General features: G+C 36.8%; 1 protein-coding gene across 2 annotated transcripts in view; it reads right to left on the bottom strand.

Annotated features, from left to right (window-relative positions):
- Rbm25 (RNA binding motif protein 25) overlaps window positions 1-20,173 on the bottom strand; it is a 56,652-nt gene that overhangs the window by 12,864 nt on the left and 23,615 nt on the right. The window contains exons 5-16 of one of the 2 annotated variants that reach the window (XM_013507153.1): window positions 19,038-19,095; window positions 16,526-16,686; window positions 14,521-14,706; window positions 13,627-13,692; window positions 13,227-13,310; window positions 9,581-9,867; window positions 7,492-7,714; window positions 7,148-7,237; window positions 4,574-4,647; window positions 2,481-2,631; window positions 762-1,086; window positions 134-408 (exon numbers count right to left, since the gene is read on the bottom strand). In XM_013507153.1, coding sequence (XP_013362607.1) covers window positions 134-408; window positions 762-1,086; window positions 2,481-2,631; window positions 4,574-4,647; window positions 7,148-7,237; window positions 7,492-7,714; window positions 9,581-9,867; window positions 13,227-13,310; window positions 13,627-13,692; window positions 14,521-14,706; window positions 16,526-16,686; window positions 19,038-19,095 — 1,980 coding nt within the window. The remainder of the gene's footprint in view (window positions 1-133; window positions 409-761; window positions 1,087-2,480; window positions 2,632-4,573; window positions 4,648-7,147; window positions 7,238-7,491; window positions 7,715-9,580; window positions 9,868-13,226; window positions 13,311-13,626; window positions 13,693-14,520; window positions 14,707-16,525; window positions 16,687-19,037; window positions 19,096-20,173) is intronic. The other variant, XM_005409430.2, reaches the window with a different exon arrangement.

Here is a 20,173-nt window from a genome sequence, read left to right on the forward strand (position 1 = left end):
GAATTCTTGGAAGACCAAAAATTTCTCAAATGATATAAATTCAAATGATATAAATTCAAATGATATAAATCAAATGACTTGTATGCCCCACTAAGAACCATTCCCGACAATCTGATGAAACACCACTACTCACAGAATCCACAATAGACCAATCCAGAGGATAAGCAAAGAGCTCAGGTTTGGCTGTTGGGATTTTCTCGATAAGACTCTTTATGTGTTTGCGCTTTTCTTCAGTGTTCACAGTGCCCTTGGCAGCATTTTTATCATCTTCACCATAATCCAATGGAACCAGTTTCCTTTTTCGCGGCACATCATCACTATCTTCATCCTCGAATTTGTTAAAGACACTATCTACAGGTAGCTTCTTCCTTTTCACAGAATTAGGCTGACCGGGACTATTAGACGCACCTACAGTAAAAACACTATTTTAGCATGATTTCATTTCCGAATGTTGTATCTGACAACCCACCATCCCTCAAAAGCAGTCCAAATACTTTCACAAACGTCAGAGAAAGATCCCAACTGTAAAAAGTAACTCACTACTCACAAGTGCTAGAAAATTTAACTTTTCACTTCTTCTCAGAACTCGAGGCAGCTGCGGATATAGGAGCACTAGTAGGACTATGAAAACAATTGTGAGCTAGAAAGACATTTTTGAACTTTTCTATCTACCTATCAAGCAGTACAACTTCTTCCCTTAAAGCAAAACACAGAAATTTGCAGGGAGAGGGGAGAGAAAAAGGATGGAAACACTAACATACCCAGTTTAAGACTTAATCCTATTTTTGGCCTATGTTCCTCGGGCTGCTGTTGATCTGGTGAGTTTTCATGAGGAATAATAATACCGCAGGGAGACTCGTCCCCAGGAGTATTGGGCGTTGCATTGCCACTGGCAGAAGAAACAGATGGGGCAGAGCTGATGGGCCGCAGAGTGGGTTTCAGACAAGGCTTTTGCTCAGGCTCTTCTTCTTCTTCCATAGGTTCTTCTCGTTTTTCTTCCTTTTCTTGCTTTTCTTCTTCTTCTTCCTCTGATTCTGGCTCCTGCTTTATTTGTGGCTGTCTGCGCCTCTCCGCCTCTTGTTCCATCTACAACCAAAAGTTAACTGATTAACTTGGAACAGACTTGCTTTTCAGTTTACAGTATTTCTTTATTAAAGAAATCTAACCAAAGTTTTATTTTAGAATACTGTAAGTAATATGTAAAGGGCAAGCGAAATCCTCAGAGGATGATCATATACAATTATTTGTTCCCTTTAGGTAAAGACTGAAGCTAGTAGTCACCTAGGTACTGGTAAGCAGCAGGGAAAAGGAAGAAATAGGGAACAGGAGGAAATTTTGGGGCTGAAGATCTACACCAAAACAAACACCCAAATCCATAAAAGATGTATGAGAAAGAATTTAACGTAAGGGAGTTACTAAAAGTTAGGTGACTAGATCAATAAACTGCTTCATTTTTGTTTTCAATATTGCCAACACCGCGCTTTACCGACAATGATAAAGCCTAAGTGCTTTGTCAACGACAACAGAAAAATTTCATTTTGAAAATTAACAGGAATGTGTGAAAAGACAAGGTTTCAGCCAAAAGCATGTAACAGATTTAAAAAAAAAAAAGATTGAGTGGTGGGCCTGGTGACATGTCTGTAATCCCAGCTACTTGGGAAGTTGAGGCAAAAAAAGTCTCAATTTCAAACCCAGCCTGAGCAACATACACATAGCAATAAACTATTTAAAGAAAGAAAAAAAAGAAGAAAAATGACAGGCAAAATTCATCTATGACTAGATTAATGACATATAAAAACTAGAAACTTTCCCACAATGACATTGTACTCTTGAGTGCAAGTTTAGGGATGTCATGACCTATCACCCAGTCTCTTTCTTCTTAAAATGACAAGCTGCTAATGAAAAATTTTAGAAAGAGAACTCAAATCAGAAAAATTAATTAAAAAAATAATTTTTAAAAAAAGTAATTAAATACCAAATTATAGGAAGGAATTCCAGCAAAATTTTATGAAAGGCACCAAAACTAAAGGAGCTGTTTTATTTATAAAATGTTTATAAATTAAATGACCTCTAATTGTTTGCTCTTAGAAGATGTTTAGAATTGAGTTGTAAATCAACTAACACTGCTGATTTCCATAATATAAATAAAAAGTACTAAAAACCTGAAACAAGGGGCTGGAGATATAGCTCAGCAGCACAGTGCCTGCCTGGCAAGCACAAGGGCCTGAGTTTGATTCCTGGTAACTGATAGACTGATGGATAGATGGATAGATAGATGGATAGATGGATGGATAGATGGATAGACAGACGGATGGACAGATAGACAGATAGACAGATAGTTTGGTAGATACCTTCAATAAAATAGCAAGTTCTTTGGAACATAATGTATTATTTTTCTTAACTAAAATTAAACATTACCATAGCTAGTTTTAAAGTAACACAATAATCTTAAAATCATGGTGGGTATGGTAGTATCTCACCCTCTGGAGCTCTGCATCTGGATCTGGGTGCCCTTCTGCCAGAAGGCGTTGCCTGATTTCCTCAAGCTCTTCCTTTTCTCTCTTCCTATCCCGTTCATCTGCTTCCATTTCCTTTTCTCTATCACGCAACCTTTTCTGAAGAGCACTCCCCCTGCGAAAGTGGCAAGCCTCATTTAATATCATTACCTATTTTACAGATGTCTGCAACAGCACATTTTCCATATGAAAGACTGCATGCATGCCACGGACTAAGACTGTCTTAATGTTCTATATCTACAGAGACAGAGAAATAGCTGGCTTTTTGTGTGTTAGTGTGTGATAACTGAGCACTGTCTGCTCATGTATCACCTCAGTTCATCTTGATAATCCCTCTAAGAGTTTAATCACTTAAGTGTACACTAAGCATCACTCAGGCAGTATGTTTGTTTATATAATGACTATTCCGAGTATTGCCTGGGCAGGTATCATTTCAACCAGTCAATTCTTGTATTAAATAAATTCGATAAAATTGTCATTTTTATATTTCCTGTTATATTATCTTCTACAAAATAAGAAGAAAAAAATGTAATTTTTGGTAATCCTGTATTTAAATAATTAGACTGTTATGTGGTCAAAACAAGTGAAAAGTTAACTCGCAGAAGGAATGAAGTTCTCACTGTGAATCTCCAACATATAATTTGGTTTTTCTCATATACTAACAGATGAAAAAATAATACAAGTAGCATTAATTCCACAAAGAATAGTTCTGAGACCAGGCAAGATGGTACATGTAATCGCACCATTTGGGAGGCTGAGGCAGGAGGATCACGATGTGTTGAAGGGCAGCCTGAGCTACACGGTGAGACCCTGTCTAAAGAGAACTCAAGTACAAGAGTAGTTCTGGGCCTAAGGGTGTAGATCATTACGAAATTATGGTCAGTATGTAAAGACCTTTGTTCCTAATACCATCTAAAAACAGTAACAACCCTCATGAAGTCCAAGTTATCTATCCACTGCCATTTTATGATTCTAATATTTGGTAATTTTATTGATTTTGTGGTATTTTCTACATTGAGGACAAAACCTTGGCACTCTTGCACCTGAGGTGACTAATTTCAAAATTTCAATTATTTTGGATGCAGCATATTAAATGTAACTATATATTCAATGCCTTCATTGTGCCTGTAGCATGTCAGGTACACTACAGATAATACAATGGTATCAAGACATTATCCACATCCTCAAAAAATATACAGTGTGACTGGGAAGTAACAAGACAATTTCACCTTAATGTCATAAACGGGAACTTTAAAATGCTGGGAGAACAAAAAAGGAAAGTGGGTGTCAGAATTCTCACTTCACACTAACGCAGTGATATGAAGATGGCAGGGCAGCGGGGCCTTGGACTGTTACTCTTTTCTTTTCTTGAAACAGGACCTCACTATGTAGAGCTCAGGCTGGCCTTAAACTCACTAGGCAGCCTGGACCTGAATGCGCAGTGACCCTCCTGCCTTGGCCTTCCAAGTGCCAGGGTTAGCGTGCACCATCATCAAGCCCAACTGGATTACTATTCTAGAACTCCTTTAAGACAAAAAGTTCTACGTAACCCCAAGTAGTCATAAAAATTAGTCATAACGTGTAATAAAAAGTGAACCTACTTAAAATACAATGAAGAAAATAGGATTTTTGGGTATAATGCTATCATGGCTCCCACCTGCAACCTTCCAAAATACACAAAATTGTTAATTCTTATGTAACAACGCCTCTACCATACATACACTGCAAAAACAACATTACTGACTAAAAGAATGATTATAAGATGTACTATGAGGATTTCTACTTTCTTACTCTACTTAATAACTCTGTATTCTGGCAGACAAAGAAAGTTCATCTATGCACGCCTGTAATCCCAGCACTCAGGAGGCTGAGGCAGGAGGATCACTGTGAGTTCGAGGCCAGACTGGGCTACAAAGTGAGCTCAAGGACAGCCTGAACTGCATAGCGAGACCCTGTCTCAAAAAGACAAAAAAAAAAAAAAAAAAAGAGAGAGAGAGAGAGAAAGTACACCAAATAAAAAGCTGAGAAGATGAGTTCATAAAGCAAACCTTCTTTACCTGTAGTATTTGGGATCATCTCTATCATCATCATAATCTTCCAAGAATTCTTTCAGTCGTTTAGCCTCTTTAGCCTTTGCAGAAATGGACAATATATAGAAAATTAGCATAACAGTGATTCAGATTATCCCATTCCCCAGAAAAGATTGTTTCTTATTCAGACCATTTACCCTGTATAGTTTTATATACTTCATGTATTAAGTGTGTACTATATTAAACACTTTATCTTTCACCTATAAAACAAGTGAGATTTATGACATATCTGTGAATAAAAACTATACACCATCCACATTGTTACAATAAATATTTTCTCTGAATATAATCTTCAAAGTATAGTAATTTTCCGAAGAAACCAGAACATACAAGGAAACCAATTATCTTACTACATTTATTAACTGGACAAAAACATTTTACATTTCATTTTGTAGATGGAAGACGCAGCAAGTAGTTTCTAATTTCATACAAGAATAAAAATCTGTATGATTTTAATGCATCAACTCAACAGTAAGGTAAACAACGTATTTTTAAAACTTTTTTCCCACCCACAATTCCCACCTACAAAATTTTAAACGGATAACAAGCCTATTTTCAGAATTTCCAGTACAACAATGTATATACATATACCTAATTATATATATCTTATCTGTATGTCTATTATATATAACCACTATATCGACAAATACCATACTGATATATAAACTATATAATCAATTGTGACTCTCAGTAAACTTTTAACATATTTCATCTAAGTTTGTTTTTTGGTTTTTTTTTTTTTGCCTTTTTGAGACAGGGTCTCACTATGCAGTTCAGGCTGGCCTTGAGCTCACTTTGTGGCCCAGGCTGGTCTGAAACTCACAACGATCCTCCTGCCTCAGCCTCCTGAGCCCTGGGATTACAGGAGTGTGCCACCACGCCCGGCTTCTATTTCATCCATTAAATGGATGTCTCTTTAAAAACTTCCCCAATCTAATCATCAATCCACAAACAGCCTCTCCATATAGGCAACATTAGCATTTTTCCTGCATTTCCAAATTATTTTGAAGTATCTTTAACCATCTGAAACATATACATACACAACATCCTATTACAATAAATCCCTTATCTGATGATATTGCTTCCTTCTTATAAAATCAAGCTTATGAGTTATTCCTTTATGTCCAATATGTAAAGCAAAAGGCTGAGGTATGACAACTGTCAAACTAATAAAAGCAGTTTGTCTGCTGTCAACAGCAGTGTTATTTATATATATTTTCAATTTTTTAAGTAAGGTCACACAGGAAAGACCATAAGGTACAAAACAATATGGTTTGCTAGTCTTTTCTCTCCTCTGAATGTGGTACTAGGGATTGAACCCAGGGTCTTCATACTGAACTACAACCTCAGCCCTTTATTTTTATTTTAAGACAGGGTCTTGCTAAATGGCTAAACTCCCAGCAAGGGCTTGAACTTTAATTCTCCTGTCTCAGCCTCCCAGAGCGCTGCTATCACAGGAATGACCACAACTAGTGTGCAATTAAGCAGATGGGGGGGGGGGGCTTTCACTTTTATCTCATGTATTTGCATAATTTGACATGAGCCAGTAACTACTCCTGCAACAAGATATTTTAAAGTTCCAAGACAAAAAAAAAAAAAAAGAACGGGATTTACTAGGACCCCACAGAATCTTTTCAACAGTTTATTCCACAGTATTGTTGATGGCATTTCCTCTTGTCTTATTACACTATTCTATTCCTACTAACAATGAACAATGAATTCTAAAATGGGATGTATAATCTCACTTTCAACGTAATTTTTTAAAACTAGAATTATTTTAAATAAATCTATGACATTAAAGGATCTAGTATCTGGGAAACCCGTAATATCTATCTAGTTGCTGCATGCACCCTTTTGGTTACTTACAAAAATTCTCTCTATGTCTCATGTTCAAAAGCTATTTGAAGAAGATTCCTAACTTCAGTGAAGTTTTTGGATGAATAATCTCCAAACTGGAGATTAAGAAAATTTCATATTCTGGCAAAGACAGAACAGATGGAACATACTACTGAAGCAAATACTATGATAAATAATATTTTTATAAGTTTACTTAATAACTATGCCAATTGCTTCACTGTTACAGCTTATCAACACTGCAAATATAAAAGGCAAATTCATTTTATGACTACCATGCAGTTAAAGGATAATATGATAATTTAAGGAAAAACTAATTTGTAAATGTTACATATAGAAACATTATCTTTGCTTTATAAAAACTTCACCACACCATTTGCTTCATTCAAATGCATTGCACAAATTCAACAATTGTGCAGGTTCTTAATCAAAGAATGTTCTGTTAATTTTAAGTTTATGTATTATTTCATTATAGATTTACTTTGACAATATGGAAATACAACTTTATGAGCAACAAATATTTGAGAAACAGAGAAAAAGATTTGTGTACTGAAATTGTCCCACGGTTGCTTGAAATACACAAAAATTTTCTGTAAATGCAACTTCACATTTAGTAAGTTACTTCTAGTCAACAATGGAATTTGATCTGATTTTCCTGAAAAATCACTTGTTAACCGAGAAGCTTACCATTTCTCTCCTTCTTTCTTCTTCTCTTTCAGCCTCCTTCTCATATTCCCGAGTTTTCTTTCGTTCTCTGATTTCCCAATTTTTAAGTCTCTGAAAAAGAAAATTTCAAACCTTTAAAGTTCTACAATTTGGACTAACCTACTAATTACACTAATTTTTAACAATAAAGGATAAAAAAGTTAGGGTGAGGATATAGCTCAGTGGCACAGTGCCTGCCTGGCAAGCACAAAGTCCTGAATTCGATACCCAGTACTCCCCCAAAAAAGGGAACTGATAAAAAAGTTGTACCAAATAAAGAAATTAAACTTGCAGAAATGATTTTAAGTAAGTGTTTCTCCACTTACCTCCTGATAAGCAGCTTCTTTCTCTCGGAGCTTCCTTTCAAGTTTTCTTCGTTCATATGCATCTTCCTCATCCTCTTCTCGGTCTCGTTTCTTGTCTTTCTCTCTTTCACGCTCTCGTTCCCTCTCGCGCTCTCTCTCACGCTCACGTTCTCTTTCGCGTTCCCTTTCTCGCTCTCTCTCTCTTTCTCGCTCTCGTTCCCTTTCACGGTCTCTGCTCTTTTCTCTACATGAAAAAAGATTTTTTAAAAAATCTGTCACTTTGTTTTCCTTTAAAGACCAACAGAAAATCATGTACTATGAAATATACAAACTTCTAAGCCAAAATTTAACATTTGGTTTCTGCAATATTATAAAATCTGCTCAGCAAAAGCCACAGACCAGCCGGGAGTGGTGGCATATGCCTGTAATCCCAGCACTCAGGAGGCTGAGGCAGGAGGATCGTTCGAGTTCGAGGCCAACCTGGGCTACAAAGTGAGTTCATGGCCAGCCTGAACTGCATACCGAGATCCTGTATCAAAAAGACCAAAAAAAAAAAGATACAAACCAGGAGCCAAAGGTATAGCTTTATAGTCAGTCTAGTCAGTCTAGTGCTTGCCTACTTAACAATGACAAGCCCTGGGTTAAATCCTCAGTCCACAAACACAAAGAAAGATAAGACAAACCAGGCATGGTGGCAGACTAATCTCAGCACTCCAGAGGCTGAGGCAGGAGGATCGTTGCAAGTTCAAGGCCAGCCCAGGCTATAAAGTGAGCTCAAGGTCAGCCTGAACTGTACAGTGAAACCTTATCTCAAAAAAAGACAAAAAGGAGCTGAGGATATAGATCAGCGGCACTGTGCCTGCCTGGCAAGCACAAGATCGTAAGTTCAATTCCAGTGCCAAAAAAAAAACTAATAATAATAATAAAAGGTAAGACAGACTATAATTCCAATGGGAAGGGGAATTAAAGAGATGGGGCTCTAATGACCAAGCAGTACAGCGCTGGCAAACGTGGAATGAAGAATTTCACCATGCTGCATAGCATGGACAAAAGTTAGAACTATATGTATTATCATTTCAAGTTACCAAATATTTAATTCAGAACAATAAAAACACAAAATATATACAAGTAAGATCTATGTACACATGTCACAAAAGTAAAAGGATTCTTATACGTGTCAAATTCTCAGTAACAGCTACAGGGAAGGATCCGATAGACATTAAAAGACCCACTAGTAACTGAGAGAGCCCTGTACTTCCAATTCTAGCAGCATGAGTTAGTGATCAGAAGTAGACCTCCTTCCTGCTATACGCGATAAATAAGCAGAAAACTGCCCAAAGTCATGTAGACTCTAAAATTGACTTGAAAAGAAGAGGTTCCATTCTCTTCTGTTTTCCTTTTTTTGGTTCAATCTTGCTCTACCTAACTCCTAAAGAATAAGATGACTCATCAAATGAATTCCAATTACCAAAACTTAAAACTGAAAACAAAACAAAGCCCCCCAAAGGTGAAATCATCAGGAGCTAGGAACGTAAGCAGTAGCCACCTAGTAGGCTGCACACCTCCACATCCACGCCAGGGGCCAAAAGGAATGGTGCTACAGCTGATGTCTCAATATACAGGTCCTCAAAGAAAGGATAACAAGAAAAACTGCTCACTACCCTAAGGAGGTAACAGGGAATTATGTCTTCCCAGATCACTAAGTAGCAGACAGACAGGTATGCTCTGGGTCTCTGTAAGAGAACTGGCTTAGGGCCGGGTGTAGTGGCGCACACATGTCATCCCAGCACTCAGGAGGCTGAGGCAGGAGGATCCTTGAGAGTTCAATACTAACCTGGGCTACAAAGTGAGCTCAAGGTCATCCTGAACTACATACTGAGACTGTCTCCCCAAAGAGACAAAAAAAAAAAAAAAAAAAAAAGAAAAGAAAAGAAAAGAACTGGCTCAATGAAGAATCACAGTTGAAGTTACTTTTACCAATGTTATGTTAAAAAGCCAGACGCCAGATGTGATGTTGTGGTTAAGGAAATTCCCCATCAGATTAATGCAAGCAGTCCTACAGAAGGGAACTCTCGGTTCTACCACAAACAGTAAACTCTGTAAACCGTACCTTGATCGACTCCGATCCTTATTTCGATCTGAGCTCCTTTCTCGATCACGGTCCCGATCTCTCTCCCGATCGCGGTCCCGATCTCTCTCCTTCGTCCGGTCACGGTCCCTATCCCGTTCTCGTTCCCGCTCCCGTTCCTTCTCCTTTTCTCGTTCACGTTCTCTTTCCCTTTCTCGTTCCCGTTCTCGCCTTTCTCGTTCCCTTTCACGCTCCCTCTCTCTTTCTCTCCGTTCTTTCTCAATTTCCTGTCTTTCTTTTTCCTTTTTGCCTTTCTCTTCTTCCAGTTTCTAGAAACCAATAAAAGTACTTTTAGAGTTAATTCTGTAGCTTCAGGATCAGCTTCTTCTCGACGCAATGTCCAATATTGAGAACAAAAACATGAAACCACTGGTATTTTACTATTAAATACTTGTGGTTTTACTTGAAAAATTCAAGTTAAGCATTTACAAGAGTCGTTTTTTGTGCAAAACCATATACCCTACACAGATCAGGAATCCCCGATCTTGAATGACCGTGTCAAGTGTGGCTGGTCACGTCATGACTGTGTAACAATTTAAATGACCGTGAGGAATGTGGTAGTTCACAGTGATTTCTAGAAATACAACTGCTTGGCTAAAACTTACTTCTGCCCATTACGAGTATGCATAAATCAGCGGCACTACTAATTATGACCCCGGACTTCCCATTATCTAAAGTTAGACAGCCACCTAGCTGAGGGCTTTAAAGGGGAGCTGGGGGAGATACATGTCACTGTAACACAACTGATCTTCTGCACTCTGGTTTAACCACCCTCCAAAGAAACAAACTGAATTCAGTCAAGTTCCGTCTGTTTAATCTAAAAAATATTTATTCCCACCACAAGATGGATAGCCCACCAAATACAAAAACTTTGAAAAATTTTCATTTCAAGCAAAATGTTCATAATTGCATTACTGTCACATAAAATATTTAAAAACGATATATTAATGCCCATTATGTCTGCAAGACAATAAGAATATATATTTACAACGATAAATCCATCCTCAGAAGGAACGATTGTGTATTAACTTACAGATGCTGTGCTAGGACATGGATCGCCAACACTGGATTACCCTTGCCTACAAGCTATGTTTCTGGGAGGAAGAGCAAGTACACGGTTCACAAATAACAAAGTCAGACCAAGTTCGTACCCTGACAGATTTACCAGTGTACCAAAGGGTTTCTATGCAAACTCAGAAAGGAAAAAAATAACCAAACAGATAAAACAAAACAAAAACAAAACACATTTACCCCTTTGGTTCCATATTTAGTTTCACCGAAATGAAATTTAAACTGCAACAATAAAAGGTTCATTTTTCTTTTCTCAGTCATGTAAAGCATTTAAAACAACTTTAAAAAGCAGTCTTACCTGTTAGGTACTCTTTTTCCTTTGTTCATGGATCAGAGAACTGATATAGAATTATGGAAAAAAAAGCTAGTGCATGAGACATCAATATATTCAGCTGCAGTGCCAGTCTAAATCAAAGTAGAATGCAGGCAGAGCCAATACTGAATACATTGAAATTATAAAGAAGAGAGGTAAGAAACAGTAGAATGGACAGAGACTAAAAGCTACTAAAGGGGCAAAATCTCATTTCTGAAACAGTTCTAATGGAATATAAAAATTTATCCTCTACAGTGAGGCTAAATTATATAAAACTTACCTCAATGTCATACACATAAAGAATTTTATTTCTGAGATAATACTTACAGATTATTTTAGTTGTTCCAATATTAATTTCTTTTGTACAGTTCCTCAATTTTTTACTCTGAAGCTTATTCACTGTGCTAGTTATTCTGTTACATGAAATAAATGTTTCAGAACTCATTTCAAAAGTGGATCTAAATAAATGAAGTGAGTGAATCTAGTCTATATTGAATGTTTTCCTGAAGTTATTTATAAATATATATACTATAGATGAATGTGTACCCAGGTAGATATATATATATACAGCATATATATGGTTTTAAAAGACTTGAAAAAGAAGAAATGAGGTGAGTCTAAAATGTAAGAGAGTAATGAAGAGGAAAGGACAGATAAAAAACCGTAAATCTTACCTTATTCTCTCTTCAGACTCATCCGTGCTGTAAATGGACGCCCCCTGCCACGCTGATACCCTGACAGTCTGCGGTTATTTAATAAACTCATACCAAAACATGCAAAGGTTCACTGAGCTCATTTCTTGTTACTGGAGTTTCAAATATCCCCCACCCCGACCCACACCACCCATGGAGAACTAGTTTTTTGTTGTTGTTGTTTTAGTTTCTGACTTTTACAACACATTTTGGAAATTAAAAACATTCCCCCAATGAAATAATACTAAGCCAGTGAAAGTTAGATTCTTAAAATTCTGTAGCAAGTATCTTTTGAATTAATTTTTTTACCACATGGTTTCTTCATAATTTACAAATAACATTACAAGGTTTAACAAATGAAACAAAAAGAGGGTAAACCACACACACAACTGTATACCATTTTTAAGCTTACTCAGCCCTAAATTTGAGTAGTGAACTTAATCGAAAATATTTTTCTAATAGGAATTCCCACAGACCACCATTTTAACACTGAGAATTTGGGGAGAGCTACGCTTGTGCTTTTAGACATGTTTAATTCCTCAGAAAGCACTACGTATTTGAGCCGAAAGTGTGCAGCACTGAGTCTTTGGCAGTATCAACTTGGGGTTTTAAAACCAATGGCAGGAAGTAAGACTGACTACCACTTAACACTTCACCGAGTTGAGATCTCTCAGTCTATGACTAAGGAGCGGCAACATCTTATTACCTCTAACATCAAAATACATTTCATGCAGTGTTTGCATTTCACCGTCCGTAAACATCACCTGCAACACCAGCGAACATTCACAGATGCACTGTCATTGAGAGAAGCTTTAAATAGGCAAAACTCGTGAGTGGGATTTACTGCACATCAATACCCGTTTCCAAGCCAGTTACCCCTTTGCATATTTTTCTGAGGGGGCATCCATAAATATAATAAAAAACAGAAGCTCATACTTACATCCTATTCCTTGTTACTTTCCAAGCTGACAGTTTCATCTTGCATTAGTCACCATATGATCTCTATCATAATGGTGGGGGTCAATGAATAGATTAGCTTTATGGGAATTTACAGTTCTTCCATGCATCTAAAATTTGGTAAGTCTGGTAACCACTGACCTACTTTTTAAAAATCTCCCCCACTCAACTTAAATCTATACAAATATAAATCTTAAATTTTAATCTCCGCTCTAAAGAAAAGTTTTTCCTAAAATTAAGTTAAATAACTGTCCCCAAAAGTACACTACACTGTATGTATGTTATCCTGCTGCCCCCTTGAATCTATTTTAAATCTGACCTTGATTTTTATGTTGAACTCTAAAAAATTAGATTTTACTCATATTAAAGTGAGCAACTGCAGAGTAGTTAGTAACTGAAAAAACTAAGCGCAGTGTGTCAAGGATCACTTTAATATGGTACTAATTTTCCATTTTTTGTTTTTACCTAAGTATCAATTAAACCTACAAAAAGCACTTAAAATTATATTCTAATGTAAGGTTGATTTTCTTGTCTGTTTGCTCTGGATTCTGTAAAAAGTCTAGATTGGTATCAAGTGAAAAAACAAGAATACTACCTTGTGTGTGTCTCTGAATTTGCTGATCTCTCGAGATATCAGGTCTCTTTTGTCCTCTTCCATTTCTATAGCATTTATATCCTCCTAAAAGACAAAGGGAACATGAGGTAATGAATTAAGATCAATCTACATACATCAATATGGAAAATTATAAATATTTTGTACAAGTCTTACAAACATATGATTAAAGAAAAAAACTACAGTAACAAATCTAACATCCTGAAATTAAAAAATGAAAAATTAAGATATAAAAATCACGATTGCGACTGGAGATATAACTCAGGGTCACAGCACCTGCCTGGCAAGTGCAAGGTCCTGAGTTCGATTCCCAGTACCACCCCCCCCCCAAAATCACAATTATGGCAGTTTAGCATAAGAAGAAGATAATGTCAAAGCTTACGTTTAAACGAACCTTAGCGATGAGCGGGTAAGGGATCAGTGGGGCAACTGGAAATCTGCGGAAAATCTGTGGGAAAATCCAGCAAGATTTTTAAAAAAACAGAGCTCACACTACTCTGTACTTTTAATATTTTCTATATTTATACTGTAAACGTCAGAATACTTGTAGTATTTTCTTGATTGCAAATTACTTGCAATTAAAAACTATTTCATTCTCTTTAAAATTTCTCTTATCATCCACTACTTGCTCTCCCTCCAATACTCCCAGACAATGGAACAAGGATCTCACTGCAGCAAGGCTTTCTCTTCAATCTAAGACAGAAGACACACTGCAACAAAATCTGCCTATAAACCCTGCCAAAGAATAGGATTTTTAAAAAAATTTCCTCCTCTCAACCCTTATCAAACAAGTGTCTCGTTATTTTTCTTCTTTTCCCTTAACGGGGAAAGAACAAATTATGCAGCCCTCAATTACTCCATACCTGACCGACCCTACCAACTACACTGCAATGGAGTATGACTACACAGGCTCTTAGGAACACACGAAGAACGAGCCAAGTAACAAAAATACACATGGGCTAAAAGAAAACTGAAGATAGCCTACAAAGACTCTGAAACTAACCACACTGATAAATATTTTATAATATTTTTTCATGGGGTGTAAAATTCATGCGTATAAAATGTTTCTGATATTTTAAAAGAACACTTTCCATAACTTTTTCAAGTATACTCAAAAGAAATGAGTACAAGAGAAGCAACCATTTCTTTCAAATTCGAATACTGTTAAAATCCTAGTCATTGTTTTCCTCTTAAGAGTTAAAATGCAAAATCAAAGCACAAATGTATCATCATAAAAATAACTGCAGATGTGATTGTGTGATGTCAGAACACGTACGTCCTCCTTCTTTTCCTTCTTCTTCTTCCTGGGATGAGAGTCAGACTCCTGTGAGGGGGCATTCAGCTCGCTGGAGTACTCTCGGATGAGAACTTCAATGGCCCCTTTAATCATCTGGTCTCTTCTTTTTGTCTCTTCATCTAAAGCTTCTTCGTCATCATTAGCAACGGTTTCGGGCCTGGCATTCTTAAATTGAAGAGGAAAGAAATATCAAACAAGAAAATTCAAGTGCTTCTACAATAAAAATTAATAAAAATGTGTTCTCTCAGCATCTCCACAGTCCCACTAAACAGCTGCTTTAACTCACAGCTATCATATAAAACCGACAAAAGCAAGAATAAACAAGAAATACTAGATAGCAATATACATCAAAATACAAGCATTCTGGAGGGGTTAAGGACTGAAATGCTGACTTCACCGTTCTGCTTCTAAAACTTTTATAATGTAGGAAATGCCACTTAGAGAAATTATACCAACTAAGAAAAAAAAAATCAACTCTAAATAGTGCAGCAATCTTCCTCATGACTGGCTCAGGTAACATTAAAATACACACACAGTGCATGTCATGCTTCTCACACGCACTTGTTATATTCTACAGATAATCATTTAAGAGATCAAGTCTAGATGAACTTAGTGTCTCTCAGGGGAAAAAGAATTATTGGGGCTACAGCTCAGCACCACAAGCGCCTGCCTGGCAAGCACAAGGTCCTGAGTTCAATTCCCAGTACCAAATAAAAGAATTACTGTCTTATGTACGCTGCTATTTTACTGTTCCTCAAGAACTTCTCGATTCCCTGTTTCTTCTTTCATTTCAGCAACCATAAAGCATAATGAGTACTATCTGGGACCAAAAGGTGAACGTTTGGTCATATAAAAGAGTTTACACAAATCAACTCTTTGCCTGGATTGTCTATGTAGCCCCTGATATGGTTCTCTTCAGAGCAATGAAAAGCCTCAATACTAAAGCTACTAGCTATGAAGTTGTTAGAGAGCTCTTGTAGGCTCAGTCTTTGACTTCTAGAAACCAAAAGAAGAACCACGCTGGAAGAAGAACCTAAGCAGAGTTCTTCTGAGAAAATGCTGACTTAACTAGACTAACTTCCAGGCAAAGATGTGAAGATACTCTCCTGAGCACCTGTTTGCTGCTAGAGTATAAAACACTTGGCTGTTTCCAGAGTACTGTACACTTCAAACAGTGGTCATTTGCGACGACAGGTAAGGGCATTATTTTTTTCCAACTATAATTCCATCTTTTCAGATTTTTAAAAAGAACAAACATACATTGTGGATATGAAGGGACAAGAGGCTATTTCTATTTGAAAAATAATTAAATCTTGATGAGTCTAAGCTTTATACTTTGGAATCCATGTACTTCTAAATGAAAAAGCTATTTTGGTTCGTTTTTCTTGGAAAGGAAGACAATAAATAAATTTTTGGATCTGTTCAGCTTAAGGTGACTAAAAGAAAGTAGGACGGGAAAGTGAGGCACTATATACTCAGATTCAAACTATGTTTTGTTTTAGTAATAACTCAACATATAAAAATTTCCTTTTTTTTAATCTTCATTTAAGATAGCTGGAATAAAGCCACCCAGCTGAGTAACATAATACTCGTCATTTTCTTTCATTTTGGAAACTATGTACTTCTACATGAAAAGGCTAGTAATAAAACTTTGTGTAGGTTGAAATATATTTCGTACTTAGATAAAAAGATGTCTTAATGAATTAGCTCTGTTTGGAACAGTCTGTACCAGTTTTTCTCTGGCAAGTTCCCCTTGCCCAACCTCCCCTGCAACCTTCATTCCAACCTCAAACAAGCAAACCAACTGTCATTCACCCACTGTAAGTAAATAAGAGACCTAAAATAACTATAAACTAAAATACCACCCTACATTTAAGCCACAGCACCTGTTATGGTGATGGTGATCTTGTCAATCTTCATATTAAATTCTTTTATAGTGGAAAGTATTTACACTGAAGTACGACAAATGGCTAAGAAAACATACCCCGTTAGAAGCTTTCTTTTTTGCTTTCCACTCATCCAGCTGTGCCTTTGTTTTGGCATCAACTTTCACAAGTAGCTTCTTCTCTCCAATCTGAAGGTCATGTAATAATCTGAGTGCACGGAGGGTAGATTCAGGCTCCTTATACTCACAGAATCCAAAAGCTATTACCAAATGCAAATAATTAGTGAATATCAACGCAGTGATGTAAGATGGAAAAATGAAAAGAGGTATGAAAGGAAAGATTAAATAAGTATCTTTTAAGCACTCAGGAGGCTGAGGCAGGAGGATCGTTGCAATTTCAAGACCAGCCTGGGCTACAAAGTGAGCTCAAGCCAGCCTGAACTGTATAGCAAGACAATGTCTCAAAAAGACAAAAAATAAATGAATATCTTTTAGTACTGAATTTAGTGTACATTATTAGCAAACCTAAAAATCAAAGACTAAAGCAACTGCAATGAGTACACCTAGTGATTAGATTGTGATTCTGAAAATAATTTCCCCCTAAAAGAAACAGAAAAGGCTAGTAATAAAACTTTGTGTAGGTTGAAATATATTTAAATAATAATATATAAATAATATATAAAAGAAATGGTTGATTCCTAGAGTGGAGTAAAAAGAAAAAACTAAACGATCTTCGAACACCTTGTTATAGCAGACAATAAAAAGGCAGTGAAGACTATATCAACACCAAGTCAGTGGCAACTTCAATCAACCTAAGCTTTAAAGTGATGATAGCTATAGCGAATCCACACTAAATAGAAGAACACTGAATAGTGAACTCTGAATTAAAAATGACTGGAAAAAGCAAAACAAAACATTGGTCAATGCTAGAAAATACTGAGGACACCAGACCACTTTTCCCAGAAATAGAGCCATTTATCCTATCTTTCCAGTATCAGTTAGGAAACAGATAAATGGTACACAGCAGGGAAAGGTTCTCCTTGTAGAAGTACTCTACTGAGAAACGAAGACTTCTTCAATGAAACAGCGACAGAATTGTTCGGCATAGACTATTACATTCCGCAACCACCTAAGAACGGACATGAACTAAGGAACTGCCAATCAAAAGCTTCAAGTATTAAAAAAAGAAGACGACATGACATGTGTCCCCTCTAGGAAAAATATTGCCTTTATGGTATTCTTATAAAACAGGTATTAAAAAAATAACCTATAAAAATTTGAGTCTAGGGGCTGGGGATTTAGCTCAGCGGCAAAAGCACCTGCCTGGCAAGCGCAAGGTTGTGAGTTCGGTTCCCGGTACCGGAGAAAAACCAAAAAAAAAAAAAAAAATTTGAGTCTAATCAAATCTCCAGATATAATGCTAAGCAGTTTACAGACAATACAGAGGACAGCTTCACAGCAAATTATACTACTGGAATAGGCAAAACATCAGACATAAATGCTACTGTGTAAATGACAAATGATGCCCTTTCAAAAAATAAACTGCAATGGAAATGAGAATAGGCAGAATAACAAAATAGCAACAGACTCTTAAAACCATTTGACAACTAATTGCAATGTGTAGACCTCACACAGATCCTGAAATTAAACATTTTAAAAATTAACATTTGAAGCTAGACGTAGTGCTGTAAGCCTAATAGTCCCAGCTATTCCGGAGGCTGAGGCACAAGGAAGGACGTTCCAGATCAGCCTAGGCAACTTGGCAAATCCTATCCCAAAAAGGAAAAAGAGCCAAGGATATAAGTCAATATCACAGCACTTGCCTAGCATGCATGAAAATCCTGGTTCAATTCCCAGTACCAACTGTCCCCCAACTCCCACTGAGACAAGACAGCATTTGCACAGTGACTGGATATTTAATAATATTATAGTTAATTCTTTTTAGGCGTTTTTTTCTGTTTGGTTTTGGGGGTTTTTTTGTGTTGTTTTGGGTTTTTTGTTTTCTTTCTGAGACAGGGTCTCGCTATGTATTCCAGTCTGGCCTTAAACTCACTATGTATTCCAGGTTGGCCTCGAGCCTGAGGCAGTCCTACTACCTCAGCCTCCCAAGTGCCGGGGATTACAGGTGTGTACCACCACATGTGGCTTATTTTAAGGTCTTATAATACTATTTTATACAATAGGTGTTTCTGCCACTTAAGTATGAGAAGTAGTTTTAAGAGTAAAGGCCACCTAACCAATTTTTTCCCTCATTTTTGCCTAAACTCTAATTATTCCAACTTATCTTGGTAGTAGTGGTACTGGATATTGACTGCAAGGCAGTGCACGTGCTAAACTCGACCACTGAGCTACATCCGTACCCCTACTTGTTCCATCTTCATTACACAATACTGCTTCCAGACAAAACGGTAACAACAGAGCCTGAATTCTTTTCATTTTTAACTTCTAACTCCTTTCTGTTCTACTTTGCCAACTGTTGACCTCAAATCTCAGCCAACTGCTTCTCAAATGCCTTTTAATCCCATTCTAAGAAAAGGACAATGAAAGTAACACATAAAAACAGTGACTTACAACAGGTAAAAGTGATCTAAATAAGGAAAAGATATCTTACCTTGAAGTTTTCCAGAAGCACCTTGTACTCTCTTCCAGCTCAAAACCAAACCACATTTCTTTAAAAAAAAAAAAAAAAAAATGTAATTTTGGTGCAAGTAACAGCACAATTCTTAGGGCAAGAAGGTACAGAAGTGAAATGTAAGAGCATACCAACAACCAAGTGTCTTAAAATTATCTCAGCTCCCACATTTATTACAAGAAATGTGTAAGAAATTTTAAGAATACAAGTTTTGACTGATTAAGAAAATTCCCTGTGTTTTAAGACATTAGAAATTCTGCAGCATCATTCACCCTACCACATTAGATAGACAGATAGACAGATAGATAGATGGATGCATGGATGGATGGATGGATGGATGGATGGATAGATGGACGGATGAATGGACAGACGCGAGAGAATGAGAGGGAGGGACAAACAAACCTTAAACACTCAAGTGCCTGACTTGGTCAACTGTTTGTAGAATGATTAAATCCAAATAAACTGTGTGCATTACTACTATTTTAAAATGATACATTATATGCAGTGGCACAGGAGAATGCTTGATAATATATGCAAAAATAACTCTGGATAAGAAATAGCTAATACACAATGAGACTTTAACTGTAAAAAAAAAATTCTATGTAAAATACTAATCAGAAATATCCCAGGAGATGCAGTGGTGTAAGCTTTATGGAAAAGTCCAAGCTGAACATGGATCCAATTCCCAACATCCTGCAAAAATAGAAAAAACTCCAAAATGTAAAAGGGTAGGGAAGAGGGACGGGAAAGGGAAAAGAGAAAAAGAGAAGGAAAAAATGGAAACCAAGCTTTTGTAAATAAGGAGAAGAGGGGCTGAAGGGAGGGCAGGGAAAGGGGTAAAAAAGAATCAGGATGTGTCACATACAGGTACAAATTCTGTATGATGAATGGTTTTCTTTTTTGTCTTTTTGAGGGAGGGTCTTACTCTGTAATTCAGGCTGGCCTTGAACTCATGGTATAGCCCAGGCTGGCCTCAAACTTAGCAGTGATCCTCCTGCCTCAGTCTCGCCAAGTGCTGGGATTACAGGTATGTGCCACCATGCCTGGCCATACGATGAATGTTATCGTTATATATATCTAAAATGTACCAATAAATTAATTTTTTAAAAGAAAAT

Source organism: Chinchilla lanigera, unplaced genomic scaffold (assembly GCF_000276665.1).
Source record: "Chinchilla lanigera isolate Chin_1 unplaced genomic scaffold, ChiLan1.0 scaffold00122, whole genome shotgun sequence".
Lineage (NCBI taxonomy): Eukaryota > Metazoa > Chordata > Mammalia > Rodentia > Chinchillidae > Chinchilla > Chinchilla lanigera.